Here is a 12326-nt window from a genome sequence, read left to right on the forward strand (position 1 = left end):
GAGAGTTGGGGGACTGAGCGATCGGAATGGCTGAATAGTCTTGATAACTTCATAGTCCAGTACCTCTCAGCCCCTCCCCAGGAGACATGCCCCTTGCTATAGACTTGAATTTACCTCCAACCCACACCAGCCTGATGTCCCACTGCCTGACTCTCACTTCTGTTACGATACGTGTCCATGAGACATGCAGGCTCACTGACGTGAGGTTCTCGGGAGAGTTGTACAGGCTTTAGAATGGACTCCCACGTTGCCAGGGTGGCCTGCCGTAGCGCTTTCTCACATTCCCCATTCTGGTCTGTTTTTTCATGCCTCATGTTAAGGTGTTGAGCGGCTCGGTGTGTATTCTAGTGCTTGGTGTCTCCTGATTCCGTTCTTGAGGTATGGAATCCATGGAGCTGAGGGCTTGGGGCCTGTTCAGGTCACAAGTGGAGAGAGGTCCAGTCTTCAGCAGTCAAAGCACTGCTGTATGTCAATGAATAATACTAACCGGCAGTTCTATAGTGCTTCGTGTCTGAGGAGCCCAGAGCAATGCACAAACGTTAATCCGGGCCTTGCCACTGTCGGGTGAGTATTTTACAGGTGAGGAAGCAGAGGCAAAGTGGGACTAAGTAACTCACTCAGTGCCCTCTGTGGTGGTGGTAGGAATTGAGCTCTCCTCTCCTGATTGTCAGTCCTTGTCCACAAGCCTGCCTTTCCCCTCATCATTGCCATCAGGGTGTGAGTGCGCTGAGGGGCACATGGACGCAGCCCTCTGTGGTCTGAGGGCATGAGTTGTTCCCATAAGCGGGATGAGAGACAGACAGCTGTGTGGGGACCCACACAGAGAACAAGCTCATTCTGCTGACTGCAGCTGCTCGCTAGGCTGCGGGTGTGCTGAACAGCAGAGTTGCTCGCAGTTACCTGTCCTTTGATTCAACGCAAGCATGATTGGTGCTGTTCACTTTTGTTGTCAAGACCAGACGGAGCTGCAGACGAGGCCCATCTCTGTACAGAGAAGTAAGTGGCTAAAAGAAAGTCATTGTGGATATTTAAGGGACATTTTTAGGAACCTTAGACACAAAGGTCGCTCATAATTATAGCAGCTCATAAAAACACAGGCAGACATAAGCAGCTGGACTGGCCGATTGACAATGTAACTAGGAGCTTGGTGAGGATGGATGTAGGGGATGGTGCTGTGCTTTCTGGTGACAAACTGCAGACTCATCCTGTGCTTTTGTGCGCATACAGTTCAAGTGCTGCGGCAGCAATAATGCTTCAGACTGGAGTGAGAGCATCTGGATCAAATCCGCGGAGGCCGGAGGCCGGAAATTCCCAGACAGCTGTTGTAAGACGATAACAGAAGGGTGTGGCCGGAGAGACCATCCTTCCAACATCTACAAGGAGGTAAAGAACAGGCTGACGTCAACATTCCCAGGATCACACTGTGGGGGACCTGCTGGGCAGACTGGTTTGGTGCTTGCTTAGGGCTGAATGCAAAGCCTACTGAAGTCAGGGGGTGGGCAGAGACTTTCCACTGAAGACTTTAGTTTGCTAACTTTGTTCCCCACCCCCAATCCCAAATGCACCCATCCAGGGAGGAGAGGGAAAGGATACTGTTAACCTTTAAGCACCAGGAATCAGCGTGTCTTCACTCCAGCCGCAAGAGCATTATGACAAGTGCTGTACTAATCACAGATGTCATGGGTGTGGGATCAGAGCTGATGTTCTGAGTAAGCATGGTACTAGTTACCTAGGTAGCACCCTGCCAATGGGACATTTAAAGTAAGTGCAGAAATTGCCTTCAGGCATTAAAAAGCTCAAGAAGCATGTTAAAGAAACTCGCAGCATAACTAGCAGGGAACTTGGTTATGGGTGGGGAACATGATGCTGACAAGAACTGCACCCAGGGTCGGCCCTTCCATTTAGGCGACCCAGGCGGTCGCCTAGGGCACCAGAATTTGGGAGGGCAGCATTTTGCCGCCCTCAGTAGCAATTTGGTGGCAGGGGGGTCCTTCCGCGCTCCGGGTCTTTAGCGGCAATTCTGCGGCGGGTCCTTCACTCGCTCCGGGACCCGCCGCAGAAGTGCCCCGAAGACCAAGAGCACAGAAGGACCCCCCCGCCCCCCCGCTGCAGAATTGCCGCCAATGACCGGGAGTGCAGAAGGACCCCCCGCCTAGGGCACCAAAAACCCTGGCGCCGCTCCTGACTGCACCCCAGGAACTGGGGAAGGGAAGAATAGAAGCATGTTGCTGATGGGGAAAAGTCAGGCTGTCCTAGTGCTTCTTCTCTTCAGTTCCAGGCGGGAAACCTGGGTTTGAGTCCCACGATGCATGTGTCATCTCAGCAGCTTTGGCTTTGGTAGGCTTTGAATGGAGTCCCATTCAGCCTCATCTGGAAGGGTGCTTGGTGCTAGGATGGTAGGGTGGATGGATTGGCCTCCAGCATGAAGGAAAGAGGTCAGAAGAGGAGGGAAAGGGGGTGTCGTAGGGTCAAATGAGTAGAGTCCCTGTTGGCTAGAGCTGAGCTAGGCTAAGCTAGGGAAACCCCTCTTTACTCTGACTGACAAACAAAATAATCATCAAATGAGCAGAGCACACAAATGGGTAGCTAAGCACTCATCTACCTCACTCGTGGAGGGGTGAGGCCTTGCAGGGGGAATTGATTCGGGCACCCACAGTATTGTTGCCCCTTTTTGACCCGAGTGGCTAGTCACATTTTGGGGCTCTGAAGATGTTCCAGTTAGAAGTGGGAAGTGATGAAGTCCGGTATTCTCTTTAATGCAATCATGTTTATTTACAAGGAGCGCACCAAGTCCTGCTTCTCTTCACACAGGAGGAACTGGGAACAAAAGGAGCCGTTTATTAGTTAACCACCCCAAGAGAAACCCCAAAGCTCTCTCTAGCTTTCCCCAAAGTCACGCAGGCTATTGCTTGCTTGGTTTTCTTGTTTTTGGCCTCTACCTCCCTCTCCATTCTTGTCTGTTCTCAGTACCGACTGGAACCCTGCTCCCACATGGGGCAAGCTTCTAGGCAGGCTCTAATAGGCCTTGTTTTAGATGTGTACCTGTAGCTGTCTCTTGCAGCTATTGTTCACACATAGGTTGAACGAGGTTTTAACTAAGCCTATAGCTAAGTTTCACCTGGCTCATAACAGTATAAATACATTTGTCTCACCCACGAAAGCTCATGCTCCAAAACGTCTGTTAGTCTATAAGGTGCCACAGGATTCTTTGCTTCTTTAACCTAGGGACTGTTCACTAGCTTTCTAGCCTGAGCTTCCCAGCAGCATAGCCAGCGCCCTAACCTGTGGAGTCAGCACCGTGGCTGGCTGCCTTGAGACAGGAAATTAGAGGTCCAACCATGGACCAAGCAAGGCCTGTGCCTCTCCACCCCCACCCCCTGTGCCTGTATGTTACACTCCTGGCCCCTCCCTCCATCTCTCTCTGTAAGTTGTAAGCTCTCTGGGGCAGGAGCCTTGTTACCCTCTGTTTGGAAGCTGCCCTGCCCCACCCCACAGAAGATCTGCCTCACTAGATTAACCCACTTAATCATTTAAAGACCCTTGGATCAATATTCAGCCAACCCTGTTGCTGCTTCTGTGTCAGCAATGACTTGGCAGGGCTGGGAGGGGAACAGGCTGCCAGCCAAGGACACAATTACAAGATGGAGGTTTCAGAGTAGCAGCCGTGTTAGTCTGTATCCACAAAAAGAACAGGAGTACTTGTAGCACCTTAAAGACCAACACATTTATTTGAGCATAAGCTTTCGTGGGCTAAAACCCACTTCATCGGATGCATAGACTGGCACATACAGCAAGAAGATATTTATACATACAGAGAACATGAAAAGGTGGAAGTAGCCCTACCAACTGTAAGAGGCCAGTCAATTGAGATGAGCTTTTTGGGCCCATGCTGCCCCATCTCACCGCTCTTAGAAACAATCCTACATGGAATTCTCCTTTAAAGGGCAGTTACTGTTTCAGGAGACCTTGTGACTGGTCCCAACTGCAGTTCCTGGAGACCGGGCAAGGGCTTCTTTGCCCTTTGTCAGGTCAAAACCATTACAGTCGTAGGGTGGCGCCTTTGGGGTCACTGGGTATTGATGCAGTAACCCCTGCAGGCAAGTTCTGGCAAGGATGAGGCCTTCCAAATAGCTTGGGGAAAGATTTCCTCTCTGCCACCAGAACTCAGCTCCACCCCAGGCGTACGGGAGGTCACGACCTCACCCACCTCTGGCTGCAGGGCTGAAGTTGGTCTCTGTGATGTTGGTCTCTTGCCTCCTCATCGCCTGTGCCCAGCTGGGCTGCTCTCTCAGCCTAAACTCTGCAGTAACTGCCTTGCTCACTTGCCATTTGTAAAGCTGTTGCCTGGACCTATTGAAGCCTGCTAGCCATTTCTGCCAGGCTCCCTGCTATAACAGTGCTTACTGTCCATGCTGCACTGTTACATTCTGTATCTGTAACAAGGGTGGAAATGTAGATTATGAGCTCTCTGTATGCTGCCTGCACAGCACCTAACACGATGGACATAGATGCCTGACTGGGGTCCCTGGATGCCACCATAACACAGATAAGAATAAATTGTATTAAGGAATCCGTCTTGTTAGTTTTCACTCCCATTCATTCACCCACCTTCCAGGGTTGCAGACATTGTAATGCATGAGGGGGCAAGGGATAAAACAAAAACTAACTCCTGTCTATTCTTCTCGTTCCCCCTCACAGGGTGGCTGCATCACTAAATTGGAAAACTTCATCCAGGAACACCTGAAAATTATTGGAGCGGTGGGGATTGGCATTGCTTGTGTTCAGGTAAAGGGACTGACTGCTCGGGAGTGAGGAAGCTTGGCCTACGTTAGAAGGACCCTAGGACCGTGAAGCAGCATCTGCTGAGCCCAGAGCATGGCTAAGAAGTTATAGCACTGATTCATTGGAAGTTTGGTGTGTGGGTCTCCACAAACTGCTAATCTAAACTTGTGGGATCCAAGGTACAGATGCCCTGAGCTAGTTTCCTTTCCTTGTGTCTATAAAAACGGATGATTTAACTATGCTTCCAAGAGAGAAATTCTGAGGCTAAAACCCAGTGCAGTGGGCTGGGGAGAGCTGAGCTCTGTGTTTGCTCTGAAATGTGGACACGACCTGTGTCCTGCTGTTACCTATTGCAGAGTGAGGGAGACCTCTAGTGGGGACCCCCCACAATTATCAGCATAGATGTTGCCAAACCAGAGTAGTTTTGTGCCTCATTTTTTTCCCTTTGCTTTGTCACCAGAGGTGAATGGTGCTGTTGTCTTGATACCACTGTGAGGATAATGTGAAAAGGGGACACACATTCCAGGGCCGGTACATTATCCTTTTAGCCTGCCTGTGTCTTAGAGGAAAGGTGCAGGGTATTCTCTCTGGTTAAAGATTCAGGCTTTCCCAGGGGAGCAACAGTGGGATATGATCTCAGTTCCCCTTTTTCTGGCTAGTAACCAAACTGCACCAGTTGCATGTCTGTGGCTGGTTGTAGGGGGAGATGCCCTGCTTTGCTCATTGTCTCCTGCTGTTTTATTGAAACACAGAGCTTGGGTTTCCCAAATGCTCATCTAATCCACTGAGCACCCATTGCAATCAGGGTCCAATAGGAAAGTTATGAACTGCTTTCTCCTCATCCTCCCCACATTCAGAATGACCCCTCCCCTTCCAGGGTTCCTGGAAGTGCAATCAATTCTCAGATGCTTTAAAGCCTATGGAGCCTGATTTTTCAGAGGTGCTGAATACATGTAGCTCCCAGCAACTTCAGCTGGGGTTATGGGTGCTCAGCACTTCTAAAGATCAAGTCCTGTGTCAAACAGAGGAGTCAAACTGGCCTCTGTGAGAAGACCCAACTGGGTGATAGCTGTTAACCCGTTAGGGTACATAGATCCATCTTTACACAGCTGCCCTTAAGCACACATCATGTTTCTCCATCTCTTATCTCCTCACCCTTTAGATCTTTGGAATGATCTTCACCTGCTGCTTGTACAAGAGTTTAAAGTCAGAACCATACTAGGAGCACCAGGAAATCCATCAGCTCCCCCTCTACCACTACCCACAATGTCTGTCCACCCCACCAGCTTCTATCCAGCAGCAAAGAAACATCAGTATCTCGAGGACTTGCCTTCCTTATGAGGTGACTCTTGGATCATCCAGCACCTACCCTGCCTCTGCCAGAGAAGGCCACCCTCCTTGAGGTGGCACAGGACGGCCAGGAGTTCAGGGGGTTCCCTGTGTGTTCTAGAGCAATTGAACTGCAGATTCCACTCTGCTAGAAGCTTTAACAAACCAGGCCCATGTTGCAACCTTAAAGAGAAATCATCCAAGTCCATTGGGGCCCAGCTGTTGAGGAATTGGGATTCCACACAAGAACAATGGTTTGCTCTGGCTGATAGATCACTCAGCAGCCTGTGCACCAACCATGAGGACGGATGACGTCTCTGTGCTGGGTGGGAGCCCACATCAATTCTCACATCCAGAAAGTTCCCCTTGGGCCATGCCCATGCCCTAACAGAGCTATATTCCATCTCTACCTGCTTTTGTCAGTTGCTGCCATCACCTCTCTCCATCTCCCCAGCAGGAGAGTGACCTGCCAGAACTCTGATCTTGCCTGAGGTGTGGCTGGCTGGGATTACCTTGCCCCTTCTTCCTCAGAGCCTCCATCCCACGTAGAGCCCATTGGGGGAACAGGGGATCTTTGCCTTCAGTGACTGGAGAGAGAGTGTTCAATCATTTTCTGATTCTCTGCGATTTATATTTTATTTAGTGGCTTCCAGTGTAAATAGGAAAAATTAACTTGTCTCCTCTTGTGCTCCCTATCTGACAGGCCCTACAGTGGGCCATGAGGGGAATGTGTTGTACCTTGCCGCATATGGGTGTTTAAATCCTTTACCCTTTCAGTTGCCGGAATGGCCTACTGAAACACCACTCCCCAGAGAAACCCTCTTATGTGACGAGATACTCCCCAGCTGTATGGATTAATTCCTGCCCAAGAGAGACAGGTGTGGATGCTGCAAAGGAAGTGCACTAGGGTTTTGTACAGGCCTCCCTGGATCTCATTAATCAGTTAGGCTCTAATTAAATCTATAACCCTGCTTTCTCATTCCTCTCACCCAATAGCCTGCAGGATCAGCTTCAACTGACTGCAAAACAGACTTGGTAAATTGGTAGTACCAGAGGATGCTAGTTAATTGTCTGGTTAGTGTAAATGTATCATGAATTCACTAGAATCCATGGCACTTTTCAGGGGAAAAGATGTCTGTTGCCAACATAGTCTCTCCCTATGGCTGTGAACCATGATGCCAGCTGGGTCCTAGCTTGAATTCCTGGCAGCTGCTGTGCTGCCCAGGGATATTACTTTGAATCGCCGGTGTTCCATCAGTGCTTCCAAAGGATAGACCCGGCACTCGGGCACCTGGCAGGCTTTGCACACACAAGTCAGTGCAGCTGTGAAATTTACATAGCGCCTTTAGAGACGCATGGGTGAAAATTGGGTCCTCGAATGCCCAAACTGGTAATTAGCTCTGAAGTGAAACTAAATCAGGATTGGATGCTTTTCTAAAAAAAAATGCGCTCAAGCTCAACCATCAGAGATAGGTTTGATGCAGGAGTGCTTCCCATCATAAGCATGGTCCTTAACCCCCTTCCATCCCAAGAATTCACTATATGAACCCAGCACAGCATCCTATGCATGGTGACCCCTATTCCAAAGGATTTACTACACCACCCAGCACAGCAACAAATTCACTGCATTCCCTAGAGCTGGATCCTAGATGCTCTGAATAAGTTTTACTTCATAAAGATCTCTGTGGTCCTGGTACTAGAGGGGAGAAATCACAAGCTACTAAGGCGTGTAATTTATCCCTGATGATCAGCAACTGCAAATCCCATCCCCCAAACTGGTTATTCCCCTCTCAGTCCCTTCAGAAGTTGGCCAGGAACAGCAGATCCAGGGTGAAGTGAAAAAAGAGTGAAGTGAAAGCACATGTTGGGTTCTGCAGAAAAGTGAATAACAGGGCTGTGTGGATTGGCCTTCTTGGAAGTCCTAGCCTAAGAGTGTCCGTGGATCTTTGGAGAGACTTCCTCTGTCAGTAAGAGTGAACAGAGGTGGAGTGTGGGTTGGGAAAGTGCATTCACTGCAGGAGACAGTATAAACTGAGTGTCTTATTCCCTTCCTTGGCCTTTTGTTATGACTCTGGGCACATACTGAGCCCGGCAGCCAGACAGTTAACAGTTGTGGAATCTCCCACAGGGCCTGCTTTGCTCCATGTACAAGAAGCCTCCCGGTAAGAGGTTTAAAAGGCGTGGGAAAAAAATATCAGGGCAGGTGAAACTGGGAATCCCCAATGCAGCAGCAACACAAAATAATTCTAGATGCTAACAAAGAGCAGGGGGGAAGGGTATTTTTGCCCCTGGGGTGGTGGAAGGGAGGAAGAGAACCTAAATTATTACAAACACTCTAAAGGATAAAACTCTAAATTATTGCTCATTTTACATTTCAGTTCCTGAGAAGTTGACTGTTAACAAAAAGGAAAATACTGAGCACGTTGCTTGAAGCAGTAGTTCTAGTTACTTAAGTGTGTATTGCTTGTTGTCTATACCCACTCCCTGGAAGGCATACTGTCCAGAGGGAGGGAGTGACCAGGTTTTTGTCTGCTGAGCTGTTTTATATTCCCCCATGTAATATTCATGGGTTTGTGTTTTTTTATAACTCAGTTTAAGTTGCTAGTCAATAGACAATAAAGCTAAAGCCTCTCTACTTATCCTTTGTAACAATACCAAAGAGATAACATGCAGTAGTTGTTGTCCCAGCAGGGCTGCAGGGTCTACAGTGATGGGAAGGGTCTCAGAGAAAACTAGCCAAAGCTGGAAGCAAAGGTTCTAAGTCTGGGAGTTCACGATCTTCAGAGGGGTTGCAAACAAATGTGAGGAAATCTCAACAACCCTGCCCTTCTCATATTGCTAAGTGGGAGTGGGGGTCTCCATCTGGAAAAGCACTGATCTACAGGAGCTGGTTTTCAGAGTGCTGAACAACCGTGGGTCCTGGGAGCTGTTGATGCTCAGCGCTCCTGGATATCCGATCCTGCACAGTGCGGAGAGCCACTAACCCCCATTGAAGCCAGTACAAGTTTAGGGCACTTGGCACCTCCTGTTTCCCAACAAGAGGCCTGATCAGAGCTCCTAGAAGTCTATGGGAAAACTCCCATTGGCTTCACTGGGCTTTGGATCAGGCCCATGCTGAAGCATGTGTCTCGGGGCACGAGTGCGCATAGTATACAGTACACTCTCTGTAAATAACAAGGGCTGAATAAATAGCATGGGACAGGATTAAAAACCTGCTGGACTCAGCTGGTCCTTCAACCTGATCAAGCTGATCTGGGAGAATAGAGTGGGAAGCAGGAGACAAATGAGTTCCATGGCGCTGTTTAGCCAGCTTGATAGGAGTCCAGTCCTGCAAGGTGCAGAGCAACCACAGCTCCTAAGGTAGCTGAGGACCCAGCAGCTCATGGAGTCAGGCCCTGAGTGAGCGCACACAGTGTGCCGCCTGCTCTGCTTCACATTCATTGCCCTAGTGGGAATGGCCCTGCTGTCCATGACACATGCAAAGACTGACAGCTGAGGCAAGCTAGGGAGCAGCTCCTATCCAGCCCAGCGGCTAGTGCTGCTGCCTCTGGCCTGCCAGGGGCTGTGTTCAAGTCCTGGCAGCAGTAACAGGCACGATGTGCATGAGCAGTGAGTCCAACCCCTGGCCAGAGAGCCCTGTTCCATGGTTAATTCTGCTCGACCATCTGACCACCAGCTGCACCCACCCACCCAAGCACACTACACTTAACAAGTCCTCCACGTCTGGTACAGGGGCTTGCACTGGCTACTGCAGGTCAGTGGAATGCAGCACCAGTGTGGTGCCATACAATGAGCTCTGCTTCTGTCTTGGGGCCTGTGCTGCAGGGATGCATTCCTGTGTCTGTGGCCTGGGCACATCCGTGCCCTTGGCATAGGTCACAGCTGTCTAGCTTCAGCCCTGGACACGTGCATGGAGAGTGCAAGAGCAGACAAGTCTGGCAGCCTCTTTGCAGCCTAGCTTTGAGCTCACCCTGCGTTTGCCTTAGGAATTGAAAATGCCAGCCGTAAACCACAAGTGCCCCCCTTATTAGCCCTGTGCCAATGTGATAGGAGCAAAAGCCTGGAGAAATGTCCTCCTGCCATTAACATGTCTGACCACAGAGTGGCACTGTGCATCCTACATAAAGTGTATCGCATGAAGCATTGCTGCCTCCCAGCTAACTGAGCTGGGCCTAATGCAAATGGTGCAGCTTTTAGGGTTTACCTGCCAGGTGCCTCGCCAGACCTGAAGAGAGCGTATTGCACATAACTCCAGAAGAGTCGAAGTGGAGAGGCCTCTGCTTCCCTCCTCCAATGGAAGGAAGTTAGTTGCTGCTCTAGAAAAATGTGCATTTTCACATCACATGGTAGATCCTGTTATTGCAGACTGCGCTGAGGTTGGCCTGGGGGCGTGGGGAAATGTTGCAATGTATTCAGGCCTAAAAGGGGGGACGCAAGAGCAAAAGCCTGTTCAGACCACCTTATGTAATAAATACAGTTCTTGGTTCACCCTCTGCCTGTCCTTCCCTCATGTTCCTAGCCTTGTTTTCTCCCTGGGCAGTTCACATGCATTGGAACTGGCCCAGCCAGAAGTATCACACAACACTTCCTCCACTGAACGCCATCGGCTTGGGGTGAGCTCATTCACTTGCACCTCCTGAGCTCACGGCGGGCCAGTTACACTTTATTGTTACGCCTATCACTTGGAGCCCAATGGGCACACAAGAACATTTCTGGCCCTTTTGGGAGTGTTGGAAAACACACCACTCTTCCTGGGATAGTCCTTATCTTCACACCTCAGGATAACCCTGCTGTCCTACCCCATTGCCATATGCTTCACACTAACCCAACTGCCCCTTCCCCAGCCCCATTGTCCTCTCCCCAGTGCCGTCTGCCCATACTAACCCAACTACCCCCTCCGCATTGCTGTATGCCTCACACTAACCCAAGTGCCTTATCACCATCTCCCAGGAGACGCCAAGCCAAGAACATGTATTGGGATCTCTGCAGAGAGCCCCACTCCTCCCATGTCTCCTACTTAATCTGGAGGGTTTCCCAAGAGACTTTGTAAAGCTTGTTTCTTTTGCAGCCTATGAATTCCCTCCTTGGCATTGTTCTTGGCTGCTGCTTCCCCTGGCGCCTGTGCACAGACACTAGACCCCCCCCCATCTCCATCCCCACTTACTCCCTCTCTTTGACCATGGGGCTGCCCATAATATCGTTCATCCCCTCAAATCAAACAGGAATTATTTTGTGGCAGTCCAAGGGCCTGTGTTATTCAGGTCCGATGAGATGATCACAGTGCTCCCTTCTGGCCTTCGAATCTATGAATCTGCCTCATGCTGCTCTGCACTTCTCTTAGTGCTCTGAGTGGGTTCAGCCGTGCACACTGCTTCATGGAGGATGTGATATTGCAAGCGCCTTCGTTGCAGAACGGTGCTTTTAGCCATGAGTGATGTTTTGTATAACTGTTTTTGTACTAATGTGGATGGCGGCTGAGCCTGACATCGGGATTTGTGAGATGTTAGCCCCTTACCAGGGTACCTGTTAGCATTTCACTGCCAGCCGCCTGTCTTTGGTTCGTGGTGCACTGGTTAGCACAGCTGGCGCAGGGCCTGAGGCGCTGCACACGCATGACGCATTTGGTTAGCATTGGCCAGGTGTGTGCCTGTGAGGTGCAAGTGTTGCTCACTGCCCCGCTGGCTAACATTGCTCACACGAGGCCCTGGGAGCTGCTATGAGATGCTAATATAGCAACTGGAGTTTTACTATTCTGCTATTTGTAACCTGGCCTATTTCCGTGCTATTAAAATGCAGCTGTTATAACCTCCAACTGTGTCGCTTTCCTCTTTGGAGAGAGGTTACTGCAGGAAAAACTAGCTAATAAAGCTGCTCTGTTTAAAAGCCGCATCATGACTAGGGGCTGTGGCTGTGTTGGTGATATCTCCTGGCTTACTGGGAGGGGAGGAGGAATAGACAACAGAAGATCTATGCAGAGTCCCTAGAAAAGGTAAATTTTGGGGAGGTTTTATTCACTCAAACAAGCTATAGTCATATGAACAGCAGGGATGGCTGGTGCCCAGCGAATGTATTCAATGAATCATTGTTCAATCATTAGGCATACAGGGGTTTAAAATCTTCTTACTCACCATAAAAGAAGCCTGTTTCCTGGCATCGTAACTACTGCCTACATTAAGGGAAAGAAATTCACACACTGAGCACATTAAGATCAGTTG

The 12326-nt window shown here is 49.7% G+C and overlaps 1 protein-coding gene across 2 annotated transcripts in view; it reads left to right on the forward strand.

Moving 5' to 3' along the window:
* CD151 (CD151 molecule (Raph blood group)) overlaps positions 1-11923 on the forward strand; it is a 35796-nt gene extending 23873 nt beyond the window's left edge. For both annotated transcript variants that reach the window (XM_050952962.1, XM_050952963.1), the window contains exons 6-8: positions 1228-1383; positions 4699-4785; positions 5945-11923. In XM_050952962.1, the coding sequence (XP_050808919.1) occupies positions 1228-1383; positions 4699-4785; positions 5945-6004 (303 nt within the window). In that variant the 3' untranslated portion in view covers positions 6005-11923. The remainder of the gene's footprint in view (positions 1-1227; positions 1384-4698; positions 4786-5944) is intronic.
* Positions 11924-12326: the final 403 nt, after the last annotated feature.

The sequence above is a fragment of the Gopherus flavomarginatus genome, chromosome 5 (assembly GCF_025201925.1).
Source record: "Gopherus flavomarginatus isolate rGopFla2 chromosome 5, rGopFla2.mat.asm, whole genome shotgun sequence".
Taxonomy (NCBI): Eukaryota; Metazoa; Chordata; order Testudines; family Testudinidae; genus Gopherus; species Gopherus flavomarginatus.